Source organism: Solanum lycopersicum, chromosome 7, assembly GCF_036512215.1.
Source record: "Solanum lycopersicum chromosome 7, SLM_r2.1".
Taxonomy (NCBI): Eukaryota; Viridiplantae; Streptophyta; class Magnoliopsida; order Solanales; family Solanaceae; genus Solanum; species Solanum lycopersicum.
The window spans coordinates 63144217-63161246 of NC_090806.1; the positions used below are offsets into that span (position 1 = coordinate 63144217).

General features: G+C 34.8%; 1 protein-coding gene and 1 pseudogene across 2 annotated transcripts; both read left to right on the top strand.

Moving 5' to 3' along the window:
• The first annotated feature begins 468 nt into the window (after positions 1–468).
• Positions 469–5590, top strand: LOC101251904 (cytochrome P450 CYP72A219-like; annotated as a pseudogene).
• Positions 5591–7402: 1812 nt separating this feature from the next.
• On the top strand, positions 7403–16397 carry LOC101251601 (ATP-dependent helicase rhp16-like). Of its 2 annotated transcripts, none has more exons than XM_010325535.4 (15): positions 7403–7543; positions 8373–9478; positions 10097–10219; positions 10298–10371; positions 10532–10595; positions 10696–10842; positions 10926–11011; positions 11545–11614; positions 12598–12714; positions 12974–13204; positions 13935–14039; positions 14135–14287; positions 14462–14550; positions 14620–14700; positions 16021–16397. In XM_010325535.4, the coding sequence occupies exons 2-15, from the start codon at positions 8417–8419 to the stop codon at positions 16091–16093; spliced, it is 2475 nt and encodes an 824-aa protein (XP_010323837.1). In that variant the 5' UTR covers positions 7403–7543; positions 8373–8416; the 3' UTR covers positions 16094–16397. The 2 variants fall into 2 exon arrangements, with proteins under 2 accessions (XP_010323837.1, XP_025887827.1); XM_026032042.2 differs by lacking the exon at positions 16021–16397 and adding an exon at positions 15500–15676.
• Positions 16398–17030: the final 633 nt, after the last annotated feature.

Below are 17030 nucleotides of genomic sequence, written 5' to 3' on the forward strand. Positions count from 1 at the left end.
TTACCCTATCAAATAAGTCAAGTCAATTCGGGGATAATTAAGACTATTTATAGTTAAGCAAATCTGAATAGAACATGCCAAATTTAAGTTCATCTATAAAAAATAAATAAAAAAAGAAGTAAATAGAGACAATAACATTGGTCAAACACTAAAAAATGAATTTTTTAATTAATATTTTTAAAAATTTATTTAACGCGGTAAAATTCCTTTTAAAAAATGAAGAAAATAGAGTAGTAGGTGAATGGAAGTTTTTAGTCATCTAGAACTTATTTTAAGCTATTTTTAATCTTGTCAAATACTTCGTGGCTTATTCTAAGTCAATTTTTTTTACTTATTTTAAGTATTTTTATATTTGTCAAATACTAAGCCAAAAACGAACTTAAAAAGTAGGTTTTGACCAACTTTCAGGTCAATACAAGCACTTGTAATCTAATTTAACTTTGAAAATTAGTCAAATTGACTTTCAAAATGCGCAACATAAAAAATAAAGTGGACAGAGGTATAGAGAATAGCAGAACAAAAGTATATTCGAAAAACATTCTGCTAGCCCATGATCATTAACTAAGATCAAAATATTCAATTAAAGAAGAGAAAGCTAAAAAAAGAAATAATATTATTTTGGATTGGTTAGGAGAACTTGATTATGGACTAAAATTAATTGATTTGGGTTGGGTTACAAATGTCTAATGTTACCCTTATTTATATTTGTATATGGATGTTTCTAAAAAGTTATTCTAGATACATCTATAAGAAATATCTATATATTCCTATTTTTAACTATGTACAAAAATCTAGATATTTCTATACTTACTATGATTATCTAATTATCAAGAACATTTTCTTTTTACTCTACAAAATTCTAGAGAATTCTACTTTAAAAAAAAATGTACCTCCAAAAGTTGAACTTTAATTTTTCACAAGAGGGAGTATTAAAACTTCAAGTAATGGGGATTCCTTCTTTCTATTTCTTAGCCTTATTTTTATTAGCAATTACTTTGTAATATGTGCATGGAGTAAACTGTATTTTCATTTCAAATCCCAAACTCGAGATCTTTGACTAAGTTCTTGTTTGACCATAGATTTTGAAGTTGAAGCTTGAGAATTCAATTTTTTAAGTTATGATTTTTTGAACTTAAAGTTGTTTTACTTGGGATTTTTTGAAGTTCTATGAGTGAAAGTGAAATTTTTCCACCGGATTTTGGAACTTGAGATAGATTTTCAAAGTTTGTTTCAAATTTATGGTCAAACAGATATTTTTTCAAAAGTTTTGATCCAAAATCTATGGCCAAACGCAATATAAGGATAGAGGGGTGTTTACAACAACATGATCCAATGTCTCAGCTATAGTATCAAGTACGAGTTCGGATAAACTAGTTACTTTTGCTTGGACCATATATTAGTAATAGGAAGTTTATTAAATATACGTACATATTTAGTTTCAAATCCAACAGGTATAACGAGAATCTAGCTATAAATTTCAAATTCTAACTCCTCGTCTTCCTATACATGTGGAAAGTAAGAAAAGTTCAGCTAAGAATTTTTGGACTTGAAATATTTCACAGGTAAAAACTACTTTATATGGGTTGGGCCAGAGCATTTGGTAATTGTAGGGGACCCTGAGGTAATAAGGGATGTGTTTAACAAACATGCTGTCTATCAAAAGCCAAAATCAACTCCACTGACGAAGTTGCTGGAACAAGGAATTCTAAGCTATGAAGAGGATAAATGGGCAAAGCATAGGAAAATTTTCAATCCTGCTTTCCATATGGAGAAGATAAAGGTATTTTTCCATTCCTCTCCCTCCCAAAAGCATAATAATTTTTCACGTAGGGGCGAAGCTAGGGGGCAGAAGGGGTCCATTTGAATCCCCTTTGTTTTGACATGTTAAGTTTGGATATTTTTACGCATGTATAGTAGATGCTGAATTCCCTTGGTTTCTTGGTGTGTTCAATTATTCACAGTTTAGGATTTTAAATAAGATAGTCACACAATGCAACAAAAAACATCATCTCTATGATAGTATAAACAAAAATTACTTCACTTGTATTGATCTTCACTAATTCACAACTATTATTTCCCCCCTAGAAGCACCCCTCATTTTTGCTCCTTTGGTGACTTGAACCGACAATCCTAGGTTAGAGGTGAGGGGTGCTTACCGTTTGAGCAACTCTCCACTTATCACAAATTCATGACATCGACTCTGCTTTCATTCTGTTTTCCATCGAGCTTGCAGATACGGCTTAAGTTTTTTAAGTCATCTGCGATCCCTTAAAGTTGTCCACATAATTCACTTAGACACCTCAACTAGGACTTATATCTATTGAACACCTAAATTATCAAGAAATGTGCCTACTCATCTTCCTTCAACCCACCATTTTAAAAACTTCAAATTTCTCTGTCTTTTGTTATGATTCTTTTTTTTTTTTCATTTTCTATAAACAAAATACCTGCTGGATTTTCAAGAAGAAAAAAAATGGACCATTTGGAGTTAAAAAGTTGACCAATATCTGTACATTTTTATTTTCAATAACTCCAATTGAGCAACTATCACCATTCATAAACTTATAAGAAATGCTATAAAATATTTGATATAATTTTAATTTTTTAAAATAATTTATCAAGGTCGATTATATTTACAAAATCGGAATAGTCGTCGAAGGAATAACATATAACGAAGAAAATGAAAGAGGAAAACATTTGGTGGATGAATTCGGAATGAGATGGGGTTAGGCATTTTCTTTTTTGTTATGCAGAGTAATGGTGATTGTGGAACAACAGAGAAGAAGATAAGAAGATGGAGAAAAAATGGCAGTAAGTTAGATAGGGTGGGGTGAGGGTGGGGGGAAATATTTTTTTTTATCAATTTAATTTTTTATATATTATTAAAGGAAGGAAAATATTTTTTATTTTTTAAAATTAAAATTATGGGCCCATATGCCAGTGGTCGTAGTTCTATTTGTAATTTTTGTCAAGATAACGAGTGTGCATTACACGCACAATATTTGTAAAGGTGGTTGTTATTTTATGTTCAAAAGATAAATATTTATTAATATTAAAGTGTCTAATAGGTAAGAGTCTCAGTTGAGGTGTCTAAATGAATTATGCGGACAACTTTAAGGGCTATCGATGACTTAAGCCTTTTTTAACTGATAATATGTCTGCAAGATGCAGTTGGTTTAATTTGTATTTGTGAGTGGTTTAAAAATGTGTAGGATATGCTTCACGCAGTTCATTTGAGCTGCAGTGAAATGGTGAGTCAATGGGAGGAGGCTGTCTCAACGAAAGAACCGTCCACCGAACTCGATAAATGGCCTTACCTTTAAATATTGACTAGTGATGTTATTTCTCGCATAACCTTTGGGAGCAACAACGAAGAAGGTCGAAAGATATTTGAGCTTCAAAAAGAACAAGCTGAGCATGTCATTATTAAGCTTCTTGCACCTTATATATTCCGGGATGGAGGTAATATGATGTCGTTTTTTCATAGTTTAAGTATGTATTGTTAGGATTGGAAATAAGCAGGTGTAAACGCGGAAGCTAGCAAAGCAAACCTCGAAAGATCACGAGTAAGAAGACAATGAGAAACATACCAAAAGACACAAAGATTTAACGTGGTTCGGTCAATCGACCTACATCCACAAAGGAGATGAGCAATCCACTATAAATATGAGAGTACAAAATACAGAGCGAAACAACCTCAACCAATTCACTCAGAATACATGGGAGGTTCACACAAGTGATAATGTATCAAGCTTGTGACCCACAAATTCTCCCCCTAACCAAAACTCTCAAAGCCTTTAAGGCTACATTGTGAATGTTGATTAAGTTAGAAGGAACATGCCTCTATTTATAGAGTCCTAAACCTTTTCCTACAAGAAAATGATTAGTCAATCCAAAACCTTTTCCTACAAGGAAAACCTATTTATGGTAAGAAATTTAGGGCAAATAAAATCCAACATGTATTACAAAGTTCATCATTAATTTGTTGCTAAATGGTCCCTAGCTAATATATTTTTTGGTAATTGTTGCTAAATGCTAATCCGTCTTTAAAGAAGATCATCGACAAATTTTTGTGGAAGATGAACGCCGCTAATACCTGTGTTTGATGTTTCTATAGCGCCTTTAATGACAAGTTAAAATACATTCATAGAGCAAAAACTATTCACGCGTGTATATAACTTTAACCCTTCTTTCCCACATCTTTATCTGAAATATAACAGGAAAAGAAGTTTATAATAGTGATAATATGATGATGATATACATCTTTTTTGTGTGTTCACCTAATCTAGGTTTTTTCCAACCAAGAGAAATAGAAGGATGAATGAGATTGAGAGAGAAGTTAAAGCAACAATTAAGGGAATTATTGATAAAAGAGTGAAGGGAATGAAAGCAGGGGAGGCCAATACTGATGACTTATTAGGCATATTGTTGGAATCCAACTTTAAAGAAATCGAGCAACACGGTAACAAGAATTTTGGTACGACTATAGAAGAGGTTATTGAGGAGTGTAAGTTGTTCTATGTTGCTGGACAAGCGACAACCTCTGTATGGATTGCTGGACAAGAGGCAACCTCTGTATGGATTGTATGGACTATGATTTTATTAGGGAGGCATCCAGACTGGCAAGTTCGTGCTAGAGAAGAGGTTTTGCAAGTGTTTGGAGATGGCATGCCAGAATTTGATGGATTAAATCGCTTGAAAGTTCTAAGTTATTTTAGCTTGTTACCTTCTTTTTAATTTTCATATCTCCGCTACACATGGTGTTACTTTTATTTAGCGTCAGATTAAGGATTTAAACTTAGGTTCTTCGCATTGAAGTCACTGTTATACACTCTTCCTTTGTTCCATTTTGTGTGACGGTCTTTTCTTTTAGTTTGTTCATAAAAGAATGACATATTTAATCTTTAACGTTTTCAATTACCCTTGATGAAACACTTTTATAGCCATAAAAATTATCATGTAATGTTTATGGTCACAACTTTTAAAAGTTCTTTTTTATATAACTTTATGCCCAATCAAATAGTGAGTATGTGTGTGTTTATATGGTTTCTGGAAAATATTAATTTGAACCTATTCGACATAGGCTCCATTAATCTTTGGTTCTATGTTCTTGATTTATTTTATTGCTATGCTAATTCAATGCTGAACTCATTTTAACAATAGGTAACAATGATTTTGCACAAGTCGTTAAGGCTATATTCATCGGCTAGTGCACTTCGTCGAACCATTACAACTAAAACGAAGCTAGGGGAACTAACTTTACCTGCTGGAGTGATACTGTATTTGCCAACAATTTTGGTGTATCATGTTAAGGAAATATGGGGTGAAGATGCAATAGAGTTCAAGCCTGAGAGATTCAGTAAATGCATTTCAACGGCAACAAAGGGCCAGATGGCGGTTTTCCCATTTGGCGCGGGATCTAGGATATGCATTGGACTGAACTTCGCAATGATAGAAGCGAAGATGGCTATGGCTATGATTCTGCAGCATTTTGCATTTGAACTATCTCCTTTGTACACTCATGCTCCACAGTCTGTAATAACTATGCAACCCTAATGTTGTATAAATTGTAAGTTGACTTGCATGAAATGCCTTGTATTGAATTAATAACTGTTATTTGTAATTTGGATGATATAACAAACTCAGAGACCTTGCAAAGGGACCTTCTCCCAAGTGAAAATAAACACAAACTGTCAGGTTGGAGAAAGTATAAAAAGTTAGAGCACAGTCTCCAACAGTGGCAGAAACTTTGGTCAATGGCATGGCCTTAAAGATTGCGACTATTCTACATAAACATGAAGTTCAATAGTCACAATCTCAATTTTTGCAACTTGAGAAACATCTCAAGAACTCTTGCAAAAGCTGAGCAAAGAAGTGAAGAAGCATTTCAAAGATCAATTCAAATTAGAAAGAGCTGGAAGCTTAGTTGTCTTAGGAGTACTTCTTTTGAACGTATATTGTAAATTTGTTCATAAATATATAAAGGACTCAGATCTTTTGGATTGTTGAAAAGTCTATGTTATTTGAGTCTAACTGATTTAGTGAGCAGCCTTGTGCCTTGCTTAGTCAAATTCTAAGTCATCCGAAGTGTGGTGAGTTAGTGGGCAACTAGCGTATTGCTTAGTTGAATCCTAAGTTGTCTAGTGGTGATGGCTTAGTGGGCAGAGTGACATCTGCTTAGGCTCTTCAAGCAACAAAATCATTGCTTGGTTGTGAGATTAATAGCTTCTTCTCACATTGTTGTAATCGGGTTTCGCTTTTGTTTTAGAAGATTAGTGAAAACAATTGTAAATCCTATGTGACAGGTCGTGGTTTTACTCCCTTGAGTAAGGAGGTTTCCACATAAACTGCTTGTGTTGTTTTCTGTTTTTATTTACTCTTCGTTCTTACATCGAGTGTCTCAAGGAACCTGGCCCGTTGACTGATAGTGGATCCACGTATTCTATCAATAACTATGTCAAACAAGCATAATTAAGTTGATGTATGTAATTCAGCATTGGTTTGTGCTAGGGGTGTCAAAAATGAAGTCAAACATAGGTAAACGTCCAACTCGCCCAGACTCCAATTTTAACCCGTTTTAAAACAAGATATGTTTATATATTGAAAGTATGAATTATTATCTATTTAACATCTTTTAGAATTTATCTATCCATTAGTTACTTTTTTAACAAAAAAATTTTGAGCGAAAATTCAAATTCTGATTATAAAAATTAAATATCAATATATTAAATTATTGAGATTAATCAGGTCAAATTGACGAGTCAACACCCAACCCGTTTTTAGCCCATTTGAGTCAACCCATTTGAACCGAAAGTAAACTTGGACAGGTAAAGAATCTAACCCGATTTTTATTCAACCCATTTAAATATTTTTAATTTCAACCCAAACCGTCGATTTGACACTCCTAGTCTGTGCTTTCATTCAATCATAGGCCATATCTAATGAATGGAGAAAGGCTCAAATAAGTCGAGTTAATTTGGGGATACTCAAGACTATTTATAGTTGAGCAAATCTGAAAAGAACACACTAAATTTAAGTTTATTGGTAAATAAATAAATAAATAAATAAATAGAGAATATAACATTGGTCATACACTAAAAAAAATGAATTTTTTAATTTTATTTAACACTGTAAAATTCCCAAGAAAAAGAAAAATGAGTATTTAAAAATAAACATTTGGTTAAAGGAAGTTTTGTTTGCCACAACTCACAAGGAAGCGTTATTTTCGCTGTTAGCACCATTCTGGACATGCATAAATTATGAGTCTCACAATTTATACTACAGTTCTAATTGGGTCCCACCATGTTGCCATCGTTTGCTGCTTTAGCTTATACACCAGGCATAAGCAGGTGTACCTTGTGTCAATAGGAATATAAAACGTTTGCTATTATTATCAAGTACTATTTCTCTCCCTTATAAAATACTTTTCCCGCTTCTCAACTTCTCAGTTCCCTCTTCTCTCTGTTTCTAGATAAACTGAAATAATTGCTGCTGAGTGTTTGACCTCTTTCTCGCCGGAGAATCGGAAGCACTTCGTTTTCCGGTAAACAACGATAACTCCTCCGTGTTTTTTTCCGTCAAATTTTATGTGCAATTTTTAAAAAAGTTGGTTTTATGATAGGAATGTGTGATCACTCGTTCTAGTTGATTATAAATTTTTGTGTTTCCCGATTGTTACCGCCGACTGTAATGATTTCATCCGGTGATTGTCCGAGAAGAAGTTTTAGAACTAGTGTGACAAATTGAGATTCTCTCATCGTTCATGTTTTTTTTTTGTGTGTATGTAATGAGCTGTTTCTAAGTAAGTGTTATGCACCTGTATAGAAGGTTTTGTACTTCGATTGCAAAAATAAAATAAAATAGGTGATTAGAGTTACCGAGCACTGACAAGCATAATCATAGAGATTATGTCTGCAGATTCGATGCACAATCCAAGCTTAAATGAGGAAGGTACTTGTGTTTCCTAGCGTATATTTTTTTCTGATGTAAGATATTTTTTCTTTGGGTCAAATGCCTCAGCAAAGCCTCAATATACAGTGTAACTTAAGTGATATTTTGCCTCAGCAGAGCCTCAATATACAGTGTAACCTAAGTGAAATTTCCCAAGTTTTTGTATATAGTTGTTCTAACCTTTATTTTAGTGATGCATGACGCCTAGAGGCTAGTGTTATCCTGTATATGAAACATGGTATGATTTGCATTGTCAAGTGGCGAAGCCTGAATTTTCACTTGGGGCATTAAAAAATATAAAGAAAGTAAACATACAAAGAAGTCAGGGGATTTAACAATTGCTATACTTGCGGTACGTTTTTTCTGCCCATGGCATTGTCAACTTTGCTGTTTAGTAATGTAATGTTTCTATTTTTGGTTAGTTGTTCACACAGCAGAAGTTTTCAATGCGGTGAAACAAGAACAAATGGATGTAGTTACTGAAAAAGAGTGGGAGTATCGTGCATTGAAGGCAAGGATAGAAGAAAGGAAAAAAGACCGCAAGAAGAAACAAGAGGACAGACCAACTTTAATGTGGGAAACTTGGGAAGAAACATATGACAAATGGCTTGTGAAACACTTCGCAGATGATTTGGATAATCAGAATGAGTTATTGTGTGAAACGGTGGAGCCATCATCAGATATGATTGTGCCATTGTTCAGGTACCAGAAGGAGTGGTTGTTTTGGGCTCTTAAGCAAGAAGAATCTTCATCCAAAGGGGGTATTCTTGCTGATGAGATGGGAATGGGGAAGACTATCCAAGCGATAGCACTTGTGCTTGCTAAAAGGGAATTAGGGAAAACAATTAGCAAACCTAGTTTATTGTCATCTTCATCCAGTACTAATAAGCAGGAACCCTCAGCAGTAAAAGGCACTCTTATCTTATGCCCTATGGTTGCTGTCCTTCAGTGGGTTACTGAGATCAATCGATGCACCATTGAAGGTAGCAACAAAATTCTTGTGTATCATGGTTCTAACAGAAGGAAACTTAGCCGCGATATTGAAGAATATGATTTTGTCATCACCACATACTCCACTGTTGAGGCTGAATATAGGAAATTTGTCATGCAGCCAAAACAAAAGTGCGAGTGGTGTGGCAAAGCATATTATGAAGAAAAGTTGCCCATTCACCAGAAGAGTTTTTGTGGACCAGATGGTGTTAAAACTGCCAAGCAGTCAAAGAAGCAGAGGAAAAAGTTAAAACTTGACGAGGAATTGTTGATGCAGAAAACAGATTCTACTGAGTCAGAGACTTATTTGCAGATAACAGATTTTATGGAGTCAGAGACGAATGTGCAGGAAGAAGGTTCTACCGCAGAGACTGATATGAAGAAAACGGGTCGTAGAAAGTACATGAAGCGTAGTAGCATGGCAGAAGAAGGAAAAAATGATGGTTCTATGGATACTTCATCCAGTGTAAATCAAGATTTGCCACAGAGGAAGTCAATTTTGCATTCAGTGAAGTGGGATCGCATCATCTTGGATGAGGTAAGTCACGCCTTTGCATATCATGTGTACTCACTCGTATATGTTGTTACTTTCTTCAATTATCATTATGTCATAATTTTTATTTGTTAGTATATGTGAGTGAAAATGGTTAGTTTCCTAAGGACTCATTTGATTTAAATGCTAGTAGTTTCCTCACAGATGATCAAGTTTTTTACAAATGCTAAAGAGTGACGAACATTGATATCTGTAGTGCTATCTTAAGGACTTAGAATGTGAAGTACTGTATGGTTTATGCAGTCTGCGGAAACACTATTGTAACTGCTGAATAATATAGATGAATGTACCTACCTACCTCTAGGATGTTTCAGCTCATTGACATTTAATTAGCTGTGTGAACGAAAATATCCTGATGCTCATGGTTATGCTCAATTGCTCATGTGAAATATTATCTTCAATTTTGGTTTGGTTTCTATCTTCTATTCTTGTAATGAATCTGAACATTCTGTTCTCAGTTCCTACTGAATACTGTTGTATACTTATATTTGATTTGCAGTGTGTGCCTGTCCCAATCATCTCACTGCATTCAGAATTTCATAATTGCATGTGATACAAAATCTTGTCTGCAATGTTTCAACTCATTTCACTTATCTGATACAGGCTCATTATGTAAAAGATAGGCGCTGCAACACGACAAAAGCTACTCTTAGTTTGAAATCTTCTTATAAGTGGGCCTTAAGTGGTACTCCGATTCAGAATCTTGTTGGAGAATTATATTCACTTGTAAGTTCAACTTTTGCTGGTTATTGTCTTCCAGATGTTTGTGTTATGAGATTAATTAAATGCTTTACTTTTGCACAGGTCCGTTTCCTACAAATAGTACCCTACTCTTTTTACTTTTGCAAGGACTGTGATTGCAGAACACTTGACTACAGGTAGTAATAGTTCACTATCTTTGTACCTACCCCCTAGGGTTAAAGAAGTATGGTGCTCTAAATTTAATTTATAATTTATCTGTTCTTCCTTTTGCTCTTCAGCAATTGTCGTCTGAAACCTTTTATATTCTATATCCTTTGATCAACTTTTGTCTTGCAGCTCTACATCCGAGTGCCCACAATGCCCCCACAAATCAGTACGGCACTTTTGCTTTTGGAACAGAGTAAGCTACAAATTCTATTATTTAAACTTTTGAGGCTCTATTATTTCCAAAAATAAATAAATTGCTGACAAGGTGAGATTGATGCATCTTCTCTTTCTAGTACATTGCTACACCTATAAAACGTGAAGGAAGCTATGGGAGTGGTAGAGATGCGATGTTCCTTTTGAAGCATAAAATTCTAAAAAGCATCCTACTAAGGCGTAGTAAAAAGGGAAGAGCTGCTGATCTTGCTCTTCCTCTTAAAATTGTAAGTTTTGTCGGGCAGGAATGTAGTCTGATTTAATCTGATATTCTCTTTTTAGCTTATTTCTTGGTTGTATATGGTCTCAGGTTACTTTGAGAAAAGATTCTTTGGATGTCATAGAAGAAGACTACTACACGTCATTGTACAATAAAAGTCAGGCACAGTTTAATACGTATGCTATCTATCCTGTATATGCTGTTCCAACCTTCGCTTTCTTGGTGAAAGTTCTGGTTTGTCTGTGGTTTCTCAGTTTTGTGTCACCCTTATGTAGTGTTTCCTCATTGATGTTGTATCATGAGGCTGGCTGATTGATTCTTTCCCCTTGTCTTATGTGTTGACTACCTTCCTGGAGTATGTTCTGGAACACATTGCTTCCATTTCTTGTAATCTTGATGATTAAGGTCACGTGCTTTCATTTCCCTTCCAATGTAGATCATGAAATATTGCTATCATCTGATTATCCCCCCCCCCTCCCCCTCCCCCTCCCCCTCTCCTCTTTCTCTTTCTCTCTCATTGTGTCTATCTCTCTGTCAATTTGTTTCTTTTTCTTCCTTTCTCATTTCTCCTTACCTTTCTTCTCTCTTCTCTTCTCTTTCTCACCGTGAATTTTTTTCCTTAATTATTTTTACCTTGCCAAAAGGTTAAAAAGAGATAAAAGACAATTTTAGCTTTAATTATATATTTCCCTGTTGTGTTTTGTTGCAGTTATGTTAAAGGTGGAACAGTGATGAACAACTATGCACACATTTTTGAGCTGCTTACACGCCTACGGCAGGTACCAAGATGATGTATAAATGCTTGAGATGCATGGAACCAAAATGTTCTTGATAATTGTAATGTACACCTTCATTCATATACTTGTTCGTTCTGATTGACTAGTTATTATCTGCCTCTCAATTTGATCTACATGCACTCACTGCACCTTCTTATCTACAATCTCGATGTGATTTTCTTCCTTGCAAATGTTTTCACATTCAGCTACTTTTCCTTCGTTTATTCTTCAACTTATTTCATATAAATACATAGGCAGACGTTGTGCAAGCTCTTTAATCGTTACTTTTTCTTTTTAATACTCGGCAACTTCTTTCATATTCACCTCTTTTTTTCCTATCCCGTTTTCTGGTGTAGTTTTATAACCCTTCTGGTATTACATTATTTTTGCTTTGTTAAATAATAGAAGTGATAATTTTGGAATGTTGAATGCGTACTTGGATGATAGCTTGTTTTTTTGCTGTTTAAATTTTTTCAAGTGGTTAACTTAATATGGTTAAATGTGTACTTGGATGATAGCTCAATGGATAGTCAATACAATTTTTCATGGGAATTTAGGGACCACGAAATTAATCTTCACTTTATCAAAGTGTAGACTGGAGCATAGATTGGATTGCAGAACTTATCTGATGTGTAAATCAGCTTAGCTGATGAGCCCTAAAGGTTATTATAGCATATTCATTTGCTCTAAAGTTTTGTTGTCCTTCTCTTTTGTGAACATAATTTTGAAGTGGCCCTTCTTTATCATGCTTCACCCCAGGTATACATTTCGGTTTTTGTCACTTGTTACATGCTTTTGGTTTTCACTTTTCTTTTTGCATCTTCCAATCATGCCTCCTGAATAACAGGCTTTAAAATATTGGTTGAAACTTGTAATAAAGTAGGCAACTATCTAAAATATGCATGTGCGTGTTTTATTACTGGTCCATCTTCAGCCAAATTTTTATGAGGTAAATATCTGATTGATGTCTTTTCTTTAATCGGCAGGCAGTTGATCATCCTTATCTTGTGGTGTACTCGAGTACTGCTTTGGCTAAAATGGCAAACTCTGGAAATGTTGAGCAACCTTGTGGCTTATGTCATGATGCAGTAGAAGATCCAGCTGTGAGTTTATACACACACACACCAAAAGAAAAAAAGAAAAAAAAAGGAAGAGAATCTTCAGCTACTCCATCTGTTATTTCCATTTTGCCAGAAACCTCTTGAAGTTCATGAATATCTGGGGGAGCATTTCCCCGGTGCACCAAAAACATTTTTTCCAGTGTGTTCTTTTTATTATCCTTTGAATACCCAAAAGATTTTATCAAACTCTTCTGGTGGCATGCTAAAAGTCCTTGATTGTCATCTCTCTTGATTGTCGCAGGTTACTTCTTGCATGCATGTCTTTTGCAAGACGTGTTTGATAGACTTTGCTGCAAGTGCTAGACAAGTGCCATGCCCTCTGTGTTCTGAACTACTTACAATTGACTTCACTGTAAATACTGATAAGGTGGATCAGAATTCTAAACAGACTCTCAAAGGGTTTAGATCCTCAAGTATACTGAACAGAATTCAGCTAGACGATTTCCAGTCCAGCACTAAAATAGATGCTTTGGTATGAAATTACCTTCTCGTCTATGATATTTTCCTCGAGATGTTTTTTTCTTTTGCATTGTAGTTTTTAAACTTCTCACAATCAGCATGCAGGTACCTCATCATGTAAAGGCAGTGAGCCACTACTTATAATTGTAGGGCTTACAGTCATCTTAATTACTGAATCAGCTTATGATGCTGTACATTTATGTATATGCTTTTGCATTGATGCTAACCAACATATTCTTGTCAACTTAGAAGTGTTTCAACCTGGCATATAATTTGAAGCTTACGGAGTAAATATTTTCCCGCTTTGAAGTGCGCAGAGATGGAGGAATCTCATTCTTATCATTTTCTATTCAGATTGATCTTTAAATCTTCTATTATTATTTTTCGTAGTATAGCTATAACACCATTATTTTGTCTCTCTTTGTTTCAATTTATGTGACAGTCTTTTCTAATTGGGACTACACTAGAATTTGACATCAATTCCCTAGTGGTATTATGTTCAAACATCAGTTTCAAGCATTTATTTCACTCAAATACTCAAACTCAAGTTTGATGTGATATTTTAAATTACACTTTTCAACCTTTAATTTATATTTCTTCCATTTATATTGATTAAATAAAGTGAAATTATATTGGCATCTCAAAACTTAGTATCCAATACAAAGATCCATCTTGAGACTCAATGTGAGAGGTTGTGTGTGAAGTACCCGAGTGGTTCTCATTGCTTGTTTTATTGATTCTAGAGGGAAGAAATTAGGTTCATGATTGAAAGAGATGGTTCTGCAAAAGGAATAGTTTTCAGCCAGTTCACATCGTTTTTGGATTTGATACACTATTCTCTTCAGAAGGTAAGAGAAAAAGATAGCTTAGCTCCCTTCCTACTCTTCCCTCCTTTATTTTTGAATCTGGGTAACAAGAAAAGCTCATCTTGTGTATTTTTCAGTCGGGCATCAATTGTGTTCAATTAGTCGGATCTATGTCTATTGATGCAAGAGCTGCAGCAGTTACCAAATTTACTGAGGATTCAGATTGCAGGATATTTCTTATGAGCTTAAAAGCTGGAAGTGTTGCACTCAATCTTACTGTTGCATCACAGGTAGGATGTCTCATTCATTTCTGTAACATTTTCCAGATCTCCTGCTATTTAATTCGTTCAACATATTGTGACCTCACTTGAAGAACCAGCTTAATTACCACTGTCGCATGTATCTATATGTTGTCTCAGTGCCCAATTAATGTCATGATAGGTGACTTATCTTGCCTATGCTAGGTTTTCATGATGGATCCTTGGTGGAATCCTGCTGTGGAGCGCCAAGCACAAGACCGAATTCATCGAATAGGGCAATATAAACCTGTCAGGTCTGTTTTGCATTTCTTGTTCTTTTTATGTCATTTAGTGGAGCTTATATTGTCTTTTCTCATTTCTAGGATTGTGAGATTTGTGATTGAAAATACAGTTGAAGAGAAGATCTTAAAGTTACAGGAGAAGAAGGAACTTGTTTTTGAAGGGTAAGTGAGTTTTTCTTGTAGTTGATGGTTGTATTTGTGTTCTGCTAAGAAATAGGAGATAAGTTGTAAGTTGAAGTGATTTTCAAATGCATTCTTTATTGGAGAAGTCTCTAGAAATTATCTTTGTGAAGTAATTTTCTTTGAAATTCTATAACTATTAGGTGTGACTCTTGATGAGAATCATTGTCTTCCACCATGTAAGTCAAGAATTCAAATATATGCCCAAGTAGCTTCCCCTTCCCCTTCCGCTTTGTGTGTTTACAGCTCATCCTACTTATTTACATTGTTTCCCTGTGCTGATTTCACAATCAATTCTTTGCTATAACAGTTGTTTGTAAAACCACTGTGCAACTTCGTTCTTCATCTATGATTTTCCTTGCAGTAGAGTAATTATGAGAGATGGCACTCATCAGTTTAATTCTAACTAGAGAAGGCCATCTCAAAGTGGCTGGAAGCTGCCCCACTTTCTTCCTTGCTCTAGGGTGGAGGTAGGTTTTGAGGGGGTTCAAGTCCTACTGAAATTCCTTGTTATAAGGGAAAAAAATTACTCTAGTGGCAAAGGGGTTCACAAAATTGCACTAATTCTTAGGTTCAATTCCAAATTGTTTCCTATTGTGTTGCTCAATAGCTTCTTGCTTCAGTGCCTGGACACATTACATAAGTCCTAACTTGCTTCCCTAGTTGTAAACATCAGTTTACTTGCCAGAATATCTTATAATGCCATATTCTACGTCTTGTGTTCTCCAGAAATTATTGATTTATCTTTGGAAAATGATATCATTTCTTGAATTCTCTTCAGAAAACTGGAAAATGCAAGTCAAGTTTGTGCTTTACTTGGACAAGTTGGCTTGTATGTTTAAAGTGTCTCAGACTGCCTGTCGGGTCTGGTGGTTGTTATAAATCTTGCCAATATTTGGGAGCTGTAGAAGTTGGTGTGACTGTTGTATGCTCTTTGCTTCCTCTTGTTGCAAGCCAAATGGTTCCGCCATCTTCATTCGTATACTGCTGTTTGGCAGTGTCAAGAATAATTTTTTATATTTCCCAGTCCCACTGTATTTAGCTCTTTTGCTACCTCACACCTTCCACCCTGTGCAATAATAACAAGTTCAGAAATAATTGATGAGAAAAACCATTTGATGATTTTCTTATTCAATGATTCAAATAATTTCTGGATATAAACTCTATGATGATTTTCTAAACATATCAGAGCACCTTATTGTTTTACATTTGCTTTCTATATGCTGTCTCTCTCCATTTCCAAACACCATAACATTTCTCCTTTTTTACATCGACATACTTAAGTTTCTATTGTTACTGCAGGACAATTGGTGGCTCTTCAGAGGCCTTTGCAAAGTTAACTGAAGCAGACTTGAAATTCTTGTTTACAACTTAAATTGGTTGATATTTTGCTTTTCAGTTCAAGAAGCAGATTCACTTGTATTTTTTGCTTTTAGAACAAAGTTCTTTTATAGACTAGTATATATACTTCTGAATTTAGCCATTTCCCTTTTGGATTGTCCAGGAAATGTCGCTTTTGCATCACCATCATAGCTTATGATCTGTGTATCACCATCATAGCTTATGATCTGGGCAGAGTATCTGTGTAGTTCTCTTTTCAGCACAATCAAATTTCTGATTTCTTGGCACTGTTCATTTCTAGTAATGTAATATTTTGACGAGATGGGTCTTTCAAGTTACATTTTGGGGAAGTTATAAGCATCTACATATTTGTAGATAAACTCCGCTACCTGTGCAGGTGGCTTGAGCATAACCCTTGGTGCAGCGGTAGACTTTGAGCATTTTAATTTCTCAGCATATCCTAAAATAATTCTCTTCTATTATTTTCCTAATCTTCCTTTTCCTGTGTCTTTCTTTGTGAATTGTGATGCATCATCATATTCAATGGAGTAGCATTCGGTACTCAAGATACATCTCTTTCCAGTTTTATGTTGGCAAGAGTACTTCTGATTAAATAGTATGAGGTACATCAGTTGCATTACGCTTTTAACTCAGTGTAAGAAGCAGAGTGAATTAACATATAACTCTTGGTTGTCAAAGAAAGAGTTCAGAATGATTAGATGTTTGTAGAAGTTATTGGTGCAAAAAACTCTATGGTTGTGGATTGAGTTACTTGGAGACTTTCAATATCTTATATGGGCATTGTTCATATGGATATCATGTCATTTCAGAATATTTAGTGTTTTCTTTTAAGTGGGAATTAGGAACTTTTTTTGAATGTTCTCTACATTGAAAAAATTGGTTTTCAGCTTAAAGTCCGGGAAATGATCTCAATTTAAGGATTTTGACTAGATTTTTCTAAAAAGGAAAAT

What these genes read in the sequence shown, in the direction of transcription:
- LOC101251601 (XM_010325535.4), top strand. Translation starts at nt 8,417, where the DNA reads ATGGATGTAGTTACTGAAAAAGAGTGGGAGTATCGTGCATTGAAGGCA. An exon ending in TTGGAGAATTATATTCACTT is followed by an intron (nt 10,220 to 10,297) that starts GTAAGTTCAACT and finishes ACTTTTGCACAG; the next exon opens with GTCCGTTTCCTACAAATAGT. An exon ending in TGCTTACACGCCTACGGCAG is followed by an intron (nt 11,615 to 12,597) that starts GTACCAAGATGA and finishes TTTAATCGGCAG; the next exon opens with GCAGTTGATCATCCTTATCT.